The sequence below is a fragment of the Macrotis lagotis genome, chromosome X (genome assembly GCF_037893015.1).
Source record: "Macrotis lagotis isolate mMagLag1 chromosome X, bilby.v1.9.chrom.fasta, whole genome shotgun sequence".
Lineage (NCBI taxonomy): Eukaryota > Metazoa > Chordata > Mammalia > Peramelemorphia > Peramelidae > Macrotis > Macrotis lagotis.
Genome location: NC_133666.1, coordinates 412,693,395 through 412,709,414, shown reverse-complemented (window position 1 = coordinate 412,709,414; position 16,020 = coordinate 412,693,395). Strand labels below are relative to the sequence as shown.

The following is a 16,020-nucleotide window of genomic DNA, read 5'->3' as shown; positions in this document are numbered from 1 at the left end:
AGATAAAGTTCCAATAAAAATGGATTCCATTACCTGTTGTCCTTATCAGTCAGCAAGCATTTATTAAATGCCTAATAACCCAGGCTAAGCACTGGAGAAAAAGGACAACCTCTTGTAACATCTAAAATCTGGATGTTTGTTGAGAATGTCTGTTGTCAAAGCAAAATATTAGCACATTTTAGCGTATCAACTGCAGAAGAGATGACAGTTTATAAAAATTAAGCTCTGGACATCGTACGGCAATATGCTATATGTATATTGTCCTACAAGCTTGGTGTGGTTCAACAGTATGAGAAAAAGATCTTTTAAAAGCCATTTCCATCTTGTGTGGACAACAGAATTAGTGAGTTGTTGACAGTCCTCGCATACCTTTCTTTGGTCAGACCATATGTAGAGCGTTAAGTCACTTCTGTAACCACCACATATTTGTAGAGTCTGACGAGCTAAAAGGCATTGAAAGAAAGTTAGCAGTTCATATAAACATCATTTGAAGGAACTAGTAATTCTTAGCTCCAATAAATGAAGATTTGAAGAATTCTGATAATAATTCTAATGCCCCACTGTTCTGATGAGTGTTTGGGGAGATAAAATAAATTTTAGTGAGTTGCCTGAAAAGAGAGTCTTTCAAAAAACATTTTAAATCTATAGATAGTAAATGCTATTAAGAGGCAGAAGAATGTGAGAATAGCAAAATTTCCAGCTTTCTTTATTCACATAAAAAACTTAAGTGACTATCAGGCCCAATTATTATTATTGTCATTATTATTATTATTATTTTAATTAAAGATTTTATTTGAGTTTTACAATTGTTCCCCCAATCTTACCCCCCCCACACACAGAAAGCAATTTGGCAGTCTTTAGTTTGTTTCCATGTTGTACATTGATCCAAATTGAGTGTGATGAGAGAGAAATCATATCCTTAAGGAAGAAACAAAAAGTAAAAGAGATAACAAGATCAGACAATAAGATAATCTGGTTTTTTTTTTCTGAATTAAAGGAAATAGTCCTTGAACTTTGTTCACACTCCACAGTTCTTTATCTGGATACAAATGGTATTTTCCCTTGCAGACAGTCCAAAATCGTCCCTGATTGTTGCATTGATGGAATGAGCAAGTCCATCAAGGTTGATCATCACCCCCATGTTGATGTTAGGGTGTACAGTGTTTTTCTGGTTCTACTGATCTCACTCAGCATCAGTTCATGGAAATCCCTCCAGGCTTCCCTGCATTCCCTGGTTTCTTAGTAGAACAGTAGTGTTCTATGACATATAAATACCACAGTTTGCTAAGCCATTCCCCAGTTGAAGGACATTTACTTGATTTCCAATTCTTTGCCACCACAAACAGGGCTGCTATGAATATTTTTGTACAAGTGATGTTTTTACCCTTTTCCATCATCTCTTCAGGGTATAGACCTAGTAGTGGTATTGCTGGCTCAAAGGGTATGCTCATTTTTGTTGCCCTTTGGGCATAGTTCCAAATTTCTTTCCAGAAAGGTTGAATGAGTTCATAGCTCCACCAACAGTGTAATAGTGTCCCAGATTTCCCACAACCCTTCCAACATAGATCATTATCCTTCCTGGTCATATTGGCCAATCTGAGAGGTGTGAGGTGGTGCCTCAGAGAAGCTCTAATTTGCATTTCTCTAATAATTAATGATTTAAAGCAATTTTTCATATGGCTATGGATTGCTTTGATCTCCTCATCTGTAAACTGCCTTTGCATATCCTTTGACCATTTGTCAGCTGAGGAATGGCTTTTTTTTAAAATACGACTCAGTTCTCTGTATATTTTAGAAATGAGTCCTTTGTCAGAATCATTAGTTGTAAAGATTGTTTCCCAATTTACTACATTTCTTTTGGTCTTGGGTACAATGGTTTTATCTGTGCAAAAGCTTTTTAATTTAATGTAATTGAAATCATCTAATTGGTTTTTGGTGATGTTCTCCAACTCTTCCTTAGTCATAAACTGCTCCCCTTTCCATAGATCTGACAGGTAAACTAGTCCTTGATTTTCCAATTTGCTTATGGTATTGTTTTTTATGTCTAAGTCCTGTAACCATTTGGATCTTATCTTGGTAAAGGGTGTGATGTGTTGGTGTAATCTAAGTTTCTTCCATACTAACTTCTAATTTTCCCAGTAGTTTTTATCAAAGAGATTTTTTATCCCAATAGCTGGACTCTTTGGGTTTATCAAACAGTAGGTTACTATAATCATTTCCTGTTTTGCACCCAGTCTATTCCACTGATCCACCACTCTTTCTTAGCCAACCAACCAGTTTTGATGACCAATGTTTTATAATATAATTTTAGATTGGGTAGGACTAAGCCCCCTTCTTTTGCACTTTTTTCATTAAAACCCTGGAAATTCTTGTCTTTTTATTTCTCCATATGAATTTACTTACAACTTTTTCTAAGTAATTTTTTGGAATTTTGATTGGTAGGGCATTAAACAGGTAGTTTAGTTTTGGTAGAATTGTCATTTTTATTAGCTCTACCTATCCATGAGCAGTTGATATTTGCCTAGTTATTTAAATCTGATTTAATTTGTGTGAGAAATGTTTTTATAATTGTTTTCAAAAAATTTCTGAGTCTGTCTTGGCAAATAGACTCCCAGGTATTTTATATTGTCTGAGGTTACTTTGAATGGGATTTCTCTTTCTAGCTCTTCCTGCTGTATCTTGCTAGACATATATAGAAAAGTTGAGGATATATGAAGGTTTATTTTATATCCTGCAACTTTGCTAAAATTGCTAATTATTTCCAGTAGTTTTTTGGGTGATTTCTTGGGATTCTCTAGGTAGACCATCATGTCATCTGCAAAGAGTGAGAGTTTTGTCTCTTCCTTCCCAATTCTAATTCCTTCAATTTCCTTTTCTTCTCTAATTGCTGAAGCTAACATTTCTAATATGATATTGAAGAGTAGTGGTGATAATGGGCATCCTTGTTTCACCCCGATCTTATTGGAAATGCCTCTAGCCTCTCCTCCATTGAATATAATGCTTGTTGATGGTTTCAGATAGATACTGCTAATTATTCTAAGGAACAGTCCATTTATTCCTACATTCTAGTGTTTTTAATAGGAATGGGTGCTGTATTTTGTCAAAAGCTTTTCCAGTATCTATTGATATGATCATATAATTTCTGATAGCTTTGTTGTTGTTATAATTTTATTATACTAACAGCTTTCCTAATATTGAACCAACCCTGCATTCCTGGGATAAATCCTATTTGATCATAATGTATTATCCCAGTGATAACTTGTAATCATTTTGCTAAAATTTTATTTAAGATTTTTGCATCTATATTCATCAGGAGATAGGTCTATAATTTTCTTTCTGTTTTAAGACTTCCTGGTTCAGGTATTAGCACCATATTTGTTTCATAGAAAAAGTTAAGCAGAGTTCCATCTTTCCCTATTTTTCCAGAGTTTATGTAGAATTGGAACCAGTTGTTCCTTAAATGTTTGGTAGAATTCACTTGTGAATCCATCAGGCCCTGGAGATTTTTTCTTAGGGAGTTCAATGATGAATTGTTGAATTTCTTTTTCTGAGTTAGGGTTGTTTAGGTATTTAATCTCCTCTTCATTTAACCTGGGCTACTTATATTTTTGTAAATATTCATCCATTTCACTTAGATTATTAAATTTATTGGCATAGAGTTAGGCCCAATTATTATTTAGAGATTAAAATTGTCAAACCATATCATTTTTTTCCTTTTGAATTACTGTTAGTCTCTCTTATATTGCAGCACTATTTTTGTTAACTTTACTGAAGCAATAAAGCAAGGAAAATGCTAGTGACATATGCAGAAGCTAATAGAAAGGTGAAGATCAAGTGAACTTTTTGAGTTGGTTCTGCTTGTGAAAAAGCTAACAGTTCATTCAGATTCTCTTATTTCTCCAAAGCTTTAATCAGCTGCTCTTTAAAAAGGAAGATGAAAACTTGATAAAAATAGTATTAGAATTTAGGATACTTTTCTCTTGCCAATACTATGAAGGTTATATGGGGATTAAGAGAATGATTGTAAGAAGTCTGAGTTGAAAACTATTTTGTGGGGTTTTTTTTAAGGATTTATTAAAGGCTCAAAACAAACAAAACATTCATTAATTGCCTATTATGTGTCAGGCTTTAAAAGCCTATCTTCTGTTTTCAAGAAACTTACAGTCTAATGCGGGAATATGACAAGCAAACTTTTTTTACACATACACACATATACAAATGCATACACAACTATGTGATGAATTAGTGATGATCAACAGAGGGAAGTCACTAATATGTAGGAAGATTGGGGCTGACATCAAAGAAAACCAGGAAACAGATGAGGAGGGGAGAGAGCCTGTGAAAATGCCTAAACATTCCAGTTTAGGCAAGTAACAGTAATGTGTCACTAGGGCTCTGAGTACAGAAGAATAAGGTGTCAGAAAATTGGTGATGTAGAAAGCAATCAGGTTCTGAAGGGCTTTATATGGCAAGAGGATTTTAACTTAAAAGTTTTACATTAGAGATTTATATATTTGATCCTAGAGGTGATTTTTAGCCACTGAAATTGATTGAATAGGCGAGTGACATAATCAGACCTGTACTTTAAGGAAGATCAGTTTAATGACAGAGGATAAACCAGAATGGGGAGAGACTTGTGGCAGGGAGACCCCTGCCTATTGAATAGTAGGCCTATTGAAAACAATCTATGAATGACACCACTGTGGGGGGGGGGGGGGGGTCAGGGTCAAGGAGAAGAAAGGAATATATGGAAGAAATATCACATCTAGAAAAAAACAAGTTGGCAACTTAATTACATAGAGGAGATAAGATGTTGAAGATGACATCTAAGTTGTGAGCTCTGAAGACATAAATTTGGGAGAAAAGAGAGTTTTTGAGGAAAGTAATGAATTCATTTTGGGGCATTTTGAGTTTTAAGATATCCACAGGACATTTAGCTTCAAGATATCTAATAGACAATAGATTTGGAACTAAAAGATAAAAGTTAGGATTGTGGAAGTAGATCTTAAAATCCTCTTCACAGAGATTATCATTGAGTCTGGGAGCTGAAGAGATGACCAAAGCAGATTTTTTGGAAGAAATAAGAAAAGGGGCCAGGATAGAGTCTTGGGCGGGGGGCGAGGCTTGTGATCTTGAGGGAGATGGTCAGGTTGGCGGAGCAGTGAGGAGGGCAAGGAGAACCTGTGGTTGGCTAAGCTTAAAGATACTGAGCCTTGTGCTGGGTGCTTCGGTGGCTTCTCTGGGCTGTCAACACAGTTTTGGTGGCCTCCTCACTCAGTCTTTCCAAGTAGCAAAAATAGTAATAAAGCTAGCATCTACTGTAGTGCTTCCTAACTCTGCCCACGGGGGCAGCTGTGTAGCACAGTGGATAGAGCACTGGCTTTGTTATCAGGAAGATGAGAGTTCAAATCTAACCTCTGACACTAGCTGTGTTACCTTGGGCAAGTCACTTAACCCTGTTTGTCTCACATTGAGGACTTTCTCTAGTTGTCCTTATTCATATCTGGTCCTTGGACCCAGATGGCTCTGGAGGAGAAAATGAGGTGATAGAACACCAGCCCTGGAGTCAGAAGTTCCTGAGTTCAAATTCGACCTCAGACACTTAATAATTACCTAGCAGTGTGGCCTTGGGCAAGACACTTAACCTTACCATTTGCCTTGGAAAAAAACTAAAAAAAAAAGAATGGACAAACATCATCATCACCAAACACTGTGTGCTAAATGCTTACAATTATTATATCATCAATCTTCACAACAACCCTGGTTAGGAAGTGCTATTATTATCTCCATTCTTCAGATGAAGAAATTGAGGTAGAAAGAGGATCGACTTGCCCAGGGTGATCCAGCTAGTAAGTGTCAGGTTGGATTTGAACTCAAGTTCCCTGAGCTCTGTCTCTGCCTATCAAGTTGCCTTTCAGATTTGGTGGCCTCTCCTAAAAAAAGTGTGGGGAGGGGAGCTGGGAGGTACTCAGATCTTTATCTGAACCCCCATTGCTTCCAAGTACCTCCTTTTAAGTTCTTGATTTGATGGGATTGTATAATTTAATATCTTTCCATTCTTTGTACTTTTGTACTTTGTACTTTTAATTATCACAGTTTTCAGTTGAACTGTATGATTGGCAAATGCTGAATTTAGGACAGACCCACAATACTTTGTTCTCTGAGTAAAGGAGTTTGAGTTTCATTGAAGTGTGGGGAATAGTGTTTAGTTTTGGGTTTTTTTTTTCCAGTGACCTTTTTTTCCAATAGTTTAGATTATAGGGGAAAATTACTTTTTGAAATAGTAGTTCCTACTGATCCAATGGGATTATTAAGAGGCATGTTAGAGGAAAGTATGAATGTGGAAATTATGTAGTTCCTGCTAGCATCCATGGAAAAGAAAACTATGACCAAAGCAAGGAGAAAGAGCATAAACTGTCTCTAAGAATTAAATGATTAGAAGATGTAAGTGAACTTTAGTTTTCTTTTTTTTATTATCACTGAATTTATTTTTTTTTAGGGTTTTTTTTTTTTTTGCAAGGCAAACGGGGGTTAAGTGTCTTGCCCAAGGCCACGCGGCTAGGTAATTATTAAGTGTCTGAGGCCGGATTTGAACCCGGGTACTCCTGACTCCAGGGCCTGTGCTTTATCCACTATGCCACCTAGCCACCCCCTATTATCACTGAATTTAAAAGACTGCTTAATGGATTTGCTGATTACTCTAGTGAAGAGGTCAATGTTAATGGAGGCAGGGACTAATAGGTTACAAGAGGAAATTATGCTTTCTGATTCAGATGTTTCCTCTGAAGAATGTCTTGTACCCTATGGAATTGAGTGCTTTAAACAGGATAATAGAGATAATCCTGACTTGGAATCAGAGCAGAAGGAAAGAGTTGCTAAACCTTCCAATCCCTATAATACTTCTTGAAGAATATCTTGTAGCGGGGCGGTTATGTGGTGCAGTGGATAGAGCACTGGCCCTGGAGTCAGGAGTACCCGAGTTCAAATCCGGCCTCAGACACTTAATAATTACCTAGCCGCGTGGCCTTGGGCAAGCCACTTAACTCCATTGCCTTGATAAAATCTAAAAAATATATATAGATATATCTTGTAGCATAGGGGATAAAGGAGTTGGATGACTTTACAAGGTTACAGGAGAAATTTAAAGAATTCATTGAAACGTTAGAACAAAAGACCCCAGTTGAAGATCCTTTTTTCATGGGGAATTCTTATTTGATGGATTGCATTTATGCCCCATAACCCCTATTCCTTATGACCTACCTCCTTCAGGTACAGTTAGTATTCCTTGTTGTCCACACAAATTAGGTGCTCTTAGGATAATGGGTGTGATTTGCACTACCAACACATGATGAAATCTTTCCCATGGAAACTTTGAATATGATTCGTAAAATGTGGAGTGAATAAGATGATCCATCTGGAACAAGGATAGTAAAGGTCCTTCTGCCCTCAAAATTTTGGACATTCCTAAAAGCTCACCAGTTTAATCCCTACTTTAAGTATACAACACAGAAAACTGTGTACTATCTTAGAAGTCATTGTATTCATATTGAGATTCTCTGTATCTCCCTGATGGGGAGATCCTAGTTTTTCTCTTCACCTTGCCCCCCCCCCCTTCCCACCCCAGAGGGCCAGAGATTATTTACCCAAATTACTACTGCTTTGAAAGGAGAGGGAGCTAAAATTCATAAAAAGGGAATACTGGATACTAGCAGCCAGCTTCCTGCTAATATACCATCTGTGACTTTAAAAAAGGGTCCTCCATTTTCTTTTAGGGGCTTTGGAGGGCAAACTAGAAAGGGAAAGAGGTTGATGGAAGACAAGCCCCTCTTTGGGACTCACTTATAGGCCTGATCAGGGGAAGTGAATTATAGACATGGATACATGGGTATTAGGAATTCTTAGGGATACCTGCTCTGGTATTTATAGTAGTAATTTCTATGCAGGACATTGCTGTAGGGCTAAATGGCCCTTGGGAGTTACTCACACATCCTATATAATTGTTAAATGTGGGGTTGAGGGGGGAGTTTAAAAGAAATATGTAATGGCGGTGGAGATACTTTGATATATAAATTCCCTTTATAATAAATCCGCTATGGCCAGTGATGGAGAACTGCACCTAGAAATTAAGAGATTATCTGAAATTTAATAAAAGTTACATCATTTGCTATAGCTATTGCTGCTCTTGGCACTGTGGGCTGGATAGCCCAGATCCAGATAAATAGTATAGGAGTTACTGATCTCTCACCAACAGTTGGCATCTCCATTTCAGTTGTTGAGCCCATTCAGGACCTGTTTGCTTTTACTGGAAGATTTGATTTACTTTTCTTTAGTTATGTATCTTTTCACTATTTCATCCTGATGATTCTTTGAACTCCCTTTCACATTGCTGCAGTTTAGGGGGCATAGTACACCTTAAAGGCCCCACTTGCTGAGCACATACCAATAATGTGTCATTGCCATCCAGCTTCCCCCAAAGCCCAGGACCCACTTTTTTTTTAATCTTTCTGTCTTTCTTACAGAACAGAGGTTGGGTCAAAGCAGGCTCCTCCAGATGTACTTCATTTCTTTGAGAAGTCCCTTCATAGACAAGTTTCTCTCCCAAACCTCTCCCAGGAGGATCCACAAACTAGAGTGACAGCTTTAGCCAATGATGAAGCATTACAGAAGATCAGTGCACTTGAACATGAACTGGCTACTCTCCGAGCACAGATTGCCAAAATTGTGACTTTGCAAGAACAGCAGGTTATTTCAGGTATTTTGAGTCTTGAATTTCTTTGCTTTGAACAGATAAAATAGAAACCAGCAAAAGGAAGTCATTTGTCCTAAAATTCATGTGTCTTGATTTTTATCATCGGCAAAATAACAGTGTTTTTTTGGAGATAATCTAGCAGGGGACCATGCCCAATAAAACACTTAGTCGATGCTTTTTTATAGTAATATCCACATCACTGGAAATAATGAATTTTGGGAATGGAGTCTCCATTGAGTCCAAAGAAGTTTATACAATAACATGAGCCTACACATATGCTTTAATATGGCTAATTCTTGATTGTGTATTAACAAATTGTACCAAATAGCAAGCAAGGGAAGCAAAGGAAATGATCATTTATTTGTTACCTGTTAGTAACAGGTACTGTGTTATTACAAATATGCAACTCATTTGGTCTTCATGGCATCCTCTAGAAGTGACTGACCTGGGGTCACACAATCTAGTAATTTGAGATCTTTCAAACTCGAGGTCCAGCTTTCTTTCTCCTGCTCCACCTAGCTGCCTCAGATAATCCCAAATCATTTATATTCTAATTTGGAGTATATTCAGAGATATATTTCAAGAAACACATGCTCCAACACACAAATCTATTCCCTTGCATGTCTAGTCTGACAATATGGTAAAGTAGAGAGTATCAGACGAGGATTGAATACACTCAGTTTTGTTCCAGTGCTACCATTATAGATGTGACCTTGGTCAGGTCATTTAAACTCAGCAAGCCTTAGTTTACCCATCTATGAAAATAGAGAAGGGGATAATACTTTGGCTACTTTTAATCATTGTTAGTGAGAAAGCCATTGAAAGAGATAGGCCAATGGGATATAGACATCTGGAGTAAGAAGGAGGGGGGAGCAGGGGGAAGGGGTGGGGATGTGAATAAAGGAGGAGAGGATGGACCATGGTGGGAGAGTGGTCAGATATAACACGTTTTCTTTTTTACTTCTTGCAAGGGGCTGGGATTGGAAGGCCTGCCCAGGAACATAGGGCCAGGTGGTTGCTGGGCCTAAGGGGTGGTATGGGGGCTCAGGGCTTCTTGGCCCCAGGACCAGGGATCTGTCTGCTGCGCCACTCAGCGACCCTACAGCAGAGTCAGAGTGAAAGGTAGTGGAGAAATAAGAAAGGAGGGAGTTGCGATCAGCAATGGCAACGTTGGAAAAATATGGAAGTAACTTTTGTGATGGACTTATCATAAAGAATGAGATCCACCCATGACAGAGTTGTTGGTGTTGGAACAAAGACTGAAGCACATTTTTTGTTATTATTTGGGGGAGGGTACAGGGCAAGTGGGGCTGGGTGGCCTGCCTGGAGCCACATAGCAGGGTGATTTTTGGGTGTCTGGGGCCGGATTCGGACCCAGGAGCTCCTGGCTCAAGGGCCAATGCTCTGTCTGCCACCCAGCCACCCCTACCATTATTACTATTTTATTTTATTTTGGGTCTTTTTTTGTTTTTTGCAGGGCAGTGGGGATCAGGTGGCTTGCATATCACATGGCTGGGTGATTATTGGGTTTACGAGGCTGGCTATGGACTCGGGTGCTTGTGGCTCCAGGGCTGGTGCTTCGTCCATTGCGCCACCTGGCCATACCTACAATTATTACTATTATTTTTTTTAATTTTAATTTTTTTTCTCTCCCCTTTACTTTTTTCACCCAAGCAAGTCTATTTATATTCATGGGGGAGGGGTATTTTGTTTACTTGTAAACAAGAATATTATTAATGTAAAAAAAATTTGTACAAATTGAGAATAAAAATAAATTTAAAAAAAGAAAGAGAGGCTATGGCATTTTAATCCCCACTTTCTATTCTATTGATTGTGTATCACTCTATTATAGATGAGAAAACTGCCTTTAAGTCAAAGACACAGCAACAGTTATCCCATAAATTCATGTAGCAAATTCAGTGTACTTTTTAACATTGTGTGGTTTTGTTTCTAACTTTTGAAAATCACTTCACCTCTCATTTTTTTATGTGATTTAATCTCCTGTTCATTTACTAAACTTTGCCCAGATAATTAACTTCTCCCAGTATTTTTTAAAACTTTTTAAAATAAATATTTGACTCTACCCCCCTCTGCTGGTGGATTGAAAAAACTGCCACAAATGTGAATTTAAATTGAGAGATAAAGGTGGGAGGAGTACATTGCTGTACTCGACCATGCACTTTTGTTATATATCACAGATATTGTTTTTGTTTTAGATTTTTTGCAAGGCAAATGGGGTTAAGTGGCTTGCCCAAGGCCACACAGCTAGGTAATTATTAAGTGTCTGAGACTGGATTTGAACCCAGGTACTCCTGACTCCAAGGCCAGTGCTTTATCCACTACGCCACCTAGCCGCCCTATATCACAGATCTTAAAGAGAAATCTCTTTTAATATACTTACCTCACCATGGCCCCAAATTGCTATCTTAAGTTCAAACTGTTTAGCAAGCTTAAGTTTAAGTCTAGTATCTACTGCATTTAAATAAAATAACTATCTTAAGTTTTCTGTGTTGAATGAAATAAAATAGACGAGATTCCCTTCTATCACCATGTTTAATTCTATTATTTGAATATCTTAACTTGAATCAACATTTTTGCCTTTTAAAATATATATAAAGAATTTAGGTGTTAACAGTTTAAATATAAACTAAGTTGGTATATGTCAGACATTTGATCATATAAATTGTCATGTGACTTAAATTTTACAGGACTATTTATGTAGTATTAATTGCTGCGTAATATGGCACTGTTTGTAGCCACTATTGGTATGAATCCAAACTTGAACATTTGAGATCACAAAAGCACCCCTCTGTAAAAGCAGAACTTTTCCACTCTGGAAAAATTTGGATGGAAAACTACTGTAACCTAGATTTAGGCATTTATAACAAAGTAACTGAAACCACATTTCCACTTATGTAACCAAGATAACAAAAACTGCATTGTGATTGCCACATACCAGAAAACAATTTTATTTTCAAAAATATTTTCTAAAAGGAAATCTAGAATATCATTTATGTTTCAGTGTCAAAGTGCATTAATTTTGTTATTGTTTGTATAGGTGGCCTAAGTTCTACTACACCTACAATTGTCCCAGCATCACCTGCTGCTCCACCGCCACCACCACCACCACCGCCGCCACCACCACCACCACCACCACCACCTCTTCTTCCTTCATCGGGACTGCACCAAAGTGTATCTGCTATTGATCTGATTAAAGAGAGAAGAGAGAAGAAAACTAGTGCTGGAAAGATAGTAATAGAAAATAGCCCAAAGAAACCTGAAGTGCCAAATATGCTAGAAATCCTAAAAGACATGAATAGTGTAAAACTCCGGTCTGTGAAAAGGTGAAATATATAAATATGTTCTCTGTCTTCCTTTCTCCCTTTTCTCTCTTAGACCCTTATTTTTGTATAATTGTAGAACATCAAAATTTCATTTGATTACACAAAATATCTACATCTTATTTTTTATTTCTTTAATAATTTGTTTACAATGCTTTTATTCTTGAGTAAAGTTCTTTTCCAGGGAATAGGCCCTAGTTTTAGCCTTCTGAAAAGACTAGAAAGTCTCTTAAAATTATTCTAATTTTTAAAACCTTATTTTCTCCATATATTTAAAATTAAAAGTAAAATATTGCTTCTGAAAGACAATTCTTTATTGTTACTGCTTCACAGACTAAATATTGAAACAGAGTGCAGTCACCTGGTACACAAACAAAAGGCTGATTTAGTATAGCACAGCTCTTTTACTTACTATAGGTAAATTTCCCTTATTCAGCCTATGATACATTGAATACAGTGTTCATAATAATTATAAAGCTGCACACAGCTTCTCACCAGTGAATTCACAGGATGTTAAAATTTGAACCTTTTTTTAATCCTCTTTAAGATCAGAACAAGACTTAAAACGCAAACCAGTGAACCCTGCTGACCCTGCAACTCTAATTGCAGAAGCTTTGAAAAAGAAATTTGCTTATCGGTACCGAAGTGATAGCCAAACTGAAACTAAAAAATCTATCCCAACATCTGAATCAAAGAACACCTCAGAAACAGTGTTGGTAGGTACTTTTGTTTCTGGTCAAATTTTGATTAAATATTACCATGTATTAGTACTGTCCAAAGTGATATAAAGGGGCATCAGTTCCTTCTTATTTTCATAAATCATCTTATCAATGCTTTCCAGTATCTCAAAATCCAGATGGAATCAGGCAAAGATACAATATTGCCACCTCACTTTTACATAACATTTTAGAGTTTTCAAAGCATTTTCTTATTTTCTTATTTGACACAGATGTACACAAACTCAGAAGCAGCCTTGTATCATCTGTTCTTTCTTAGTAGTACAGGCACTAATGCCATAGGAGTGGAGGGGGAACGAAATCACTTAGCTGGAATGATTGTGAATGTTTTCGTGAAGGTGACATGGTTCATAGGACCATGGAAATAATTTAAATATGGCATAAGAAATATCTATTTTTCAGGAATTGATTACTTTGGTTCTCAGGATAGGTATTTTTGTGTTCGCAGTACTAATTTTTTAAGACTTTAATATTATTAAGTTGTTATTCAGACTTTGATTCCAGAAATATTTATCAGTAATCATGCATAATATGTTTATAGAGAATAAATTATTATTGCTAGAGAACCATAAGCCTTTAATAATGCCTTCTGTTTGTTTCTTTTCCAGTTTGGGCCACACATGTTGAAGTCTACAGGAAAAATGAAGTCTTTAATTGAAAATGTTTCACAATCCCAAGTAGACACTAAGTAGAAGGAAAAAAATTATTTTGTTGAACAGTTGTTTAGTTAGGGTTAAGTAAGGCTGGTAGAAATCAACAATATTTAGTAAATCCTTGACTTTTATGTTCAGTGCTGCCTGTGAAACCAAAAAGTAAATTAAAACATGGAAAAAACACTGTTTTTTGTTTCTGAAAGATGATCTGTTCTGTATCCACTAATGGAATATGTGGATTCTGATAAACTTTAATTTATCCAAGTTACTTGGATTTAAATTGTCCATTCTTTTTAAAAACAAAAAAGTTTAGATTTCAGGACATTTGTGGATATTACTCTGAAGTTTTTAATTCCTAAACACTAATTTATCTGTACAAATGTTTTATTTGCATGTATTTGACAGATTTAAAACAGTTTGTGATGATGGCAATGAAGTACTGTTAAGTTATCTTCATTCATATTAAATATTAATTTTGTCTACAATGATGGAACAGCTGGTATAACATAAGTTGTTGCAGTGAAACATTTAATTTGAGATTCGAATCTTCTTGCCTAGAACAGAGCTTTAAGGTTTACTTAAAACTTTAATTTCTCATATTTGTTAGAAATTAGAGGTCAAGAAGACAACTGCTGAAATGTGTCAAAATGCTCATTTTTGAAGTTGAAGTGGATGACCTTTGAAGGCTTCGTTCATCTCAGTGCCACCCAGTGTACCAAGGGAAAAAATGCAGGAGAAAGAGAGGAAGCAAGTTAGTTTATGACTTAGAATCCTTTTGTTTGCAAAAAAACAAATGTGATTTTCCCCCTTTTGACAATTCTAAAATGTCAACTTGGTAGAGGATTTCAAAAAGATGTAAGCCTTATAAAAAAATATGATGTCTGAGTGTTTCAGAAAGTGTTTGATTGATAGTGGACTTGATAGATAGGGTAAAGAGTTGTTGAATCTAGCAGTAAGAGGAAGCAACTTCCTACAAAATTGGTATATATTTGATCACTGTGCTGTTTCCTAGAATAAGGTCAAAAAAGCAGAAATCTTGAATATTAACATTAAATAGTTCTACCATTTTAAGATACACTTCCAATAGATAGTCTTTGACTCATCTTTAGTAGCACCAATAGTGCTATGTATCCCCACCTGGCAAATTCAGCTAGAAGTCAGCACCTGAAAAATCTTGAGAATTTAAAATTCTAATTTCCTGGGGCAAGTCCTACACTTCTTTGGGGTGGAGGAAGGGGAGATTTCATTCTTAAGTTATTTAAAAATATGTGCAATGGCCTCTTAAATATTAAAGTTTAATAGTTATTGTATTTGCCATGGTCCTCAAGGGTTTTGATTATTCAGCTTTAATTTTGAACTGTAACTACTTTTTTTTAATAATGCTGTTAACGTGCATTTTAAAATTGTATGTATTTTAAGTGTTTTAAAAGGCTACTCTTTAAAAAAAATTCAAAGCACATACTTTATCAATAATTTGGCCTTCTGAGAGGTATATATTTGTGCTGGTATTGAACTTAAGCTTTGGCCTGTGCACAGATTTAAAGACATTACTATTTTAAAATAAAGCAAACTGTTTTGTTTCATCTGGATGATACTGATTTTTATCATTCACAATAGACAAGATTCCTTTATTTTCATTACAAATGTAACTTTACTAGCCTCCTTTGTCTTTGCCTTCAGTATTTTAAGAAGATATGAATTCTCTAAAATAAGCTACTAGCAGAAGGGACTATACTTAAATTTTAAATCGTATCAAGTTTTAACTTAAGAAACCATTCCAAAGAAATTTTTCATACATACAAGATTTGAAACTCCAGCTTAGTTCTTTGCCCCTATTAAATCCATTTTTCATTTTCCAGTTTTTCAGACACGATGTTTGATTTGCTAAAACCTCTTTCCCCAATCAACACACATCTTTATGGCAGCACAATTTTAAAGCTGTCAAATGACATTAGAGATGATGCAGATAATATTAACTACCTATTTTGGGTTCTGCTCTAAACAGAACAGAGACTTGATTTTGGGGGGGTTTCTTGGTCTCAGAGCATCTTTACACTAAAAAATTATTGAAGATCCCCTCCTTTCAAGAGCTTATTTTTATGTGGGTTATATTATTTGTATATTTATTATAAATACATATACACATGTATGTATTACTGTATAGTATTCTTACTGTATTAGAAATTAAAATGCCTTATTGTGAAAATAATCTTGACTTTTCAGATCCCTAAAAGGATCCAGGGATCCCATGAACCAGTGAGGGAGGAGGATCAAAGCTATTGAAGGGTTTTTGCCAGTGGTACTTATTTGTAGTTTATAAGCTTCCATGGTTCTGAGGATATATTTGATACTGTGCTTCATTAAGATGGTGATTGTGACAACAGTGCAAAGGCAGTTCTAGAATTAACTTGTAGTCCCTGCTGATGTTTTCATATTTCCTATACTAAATTTACATCTTTTCTTTGTGTTGGAATCATGTGATTCTACAGTTGGATGGGGGGGGGGGCTTTATAACTAGTGTTTTTTATAGTCATGTAACA

The 16,020-nt window shown here is 36.1% G+C and overlaps 1 protein-coding gene across 5 annotated transcripts in view; it reads left to right on the top strand.

Annotated features, from left to right (window-relative positions):
* Positions 1-13,663, top strand: part of MTFR1 (mitochondrial fission regulator 1) — a 53,779-nt gene extending 40,116 nt beyond the window's left edge. For all 5 annotated transcript variants that reach the window (XM_074202387.1, XM_074202389.1, XM_074202388.1 and 2 more), the window contains 4 exons: positions 8,520-8,752; positions 11,808-12,093; positions 12,638-12,806; positions 13,436-13,663. In XM_074202387.1, the coding sequence (XP_074058488.1) occupies positions 8,520-8,752; positions 11,808-12,093; positions 12,638-12,806; positions 13,436-13,519 (772 nt within the window). In that variant the 3' untranslated portion in view covers positions 13,520-13,663. The remainder of the gene's footprint in view (positions 1-8,519; positions 8,753-11,807; positions 12,094-12,637; positions 12,807-13,435) is intronic.
* Positions 13,664-16,020: the final 2,357 nt, after the last annotated feature.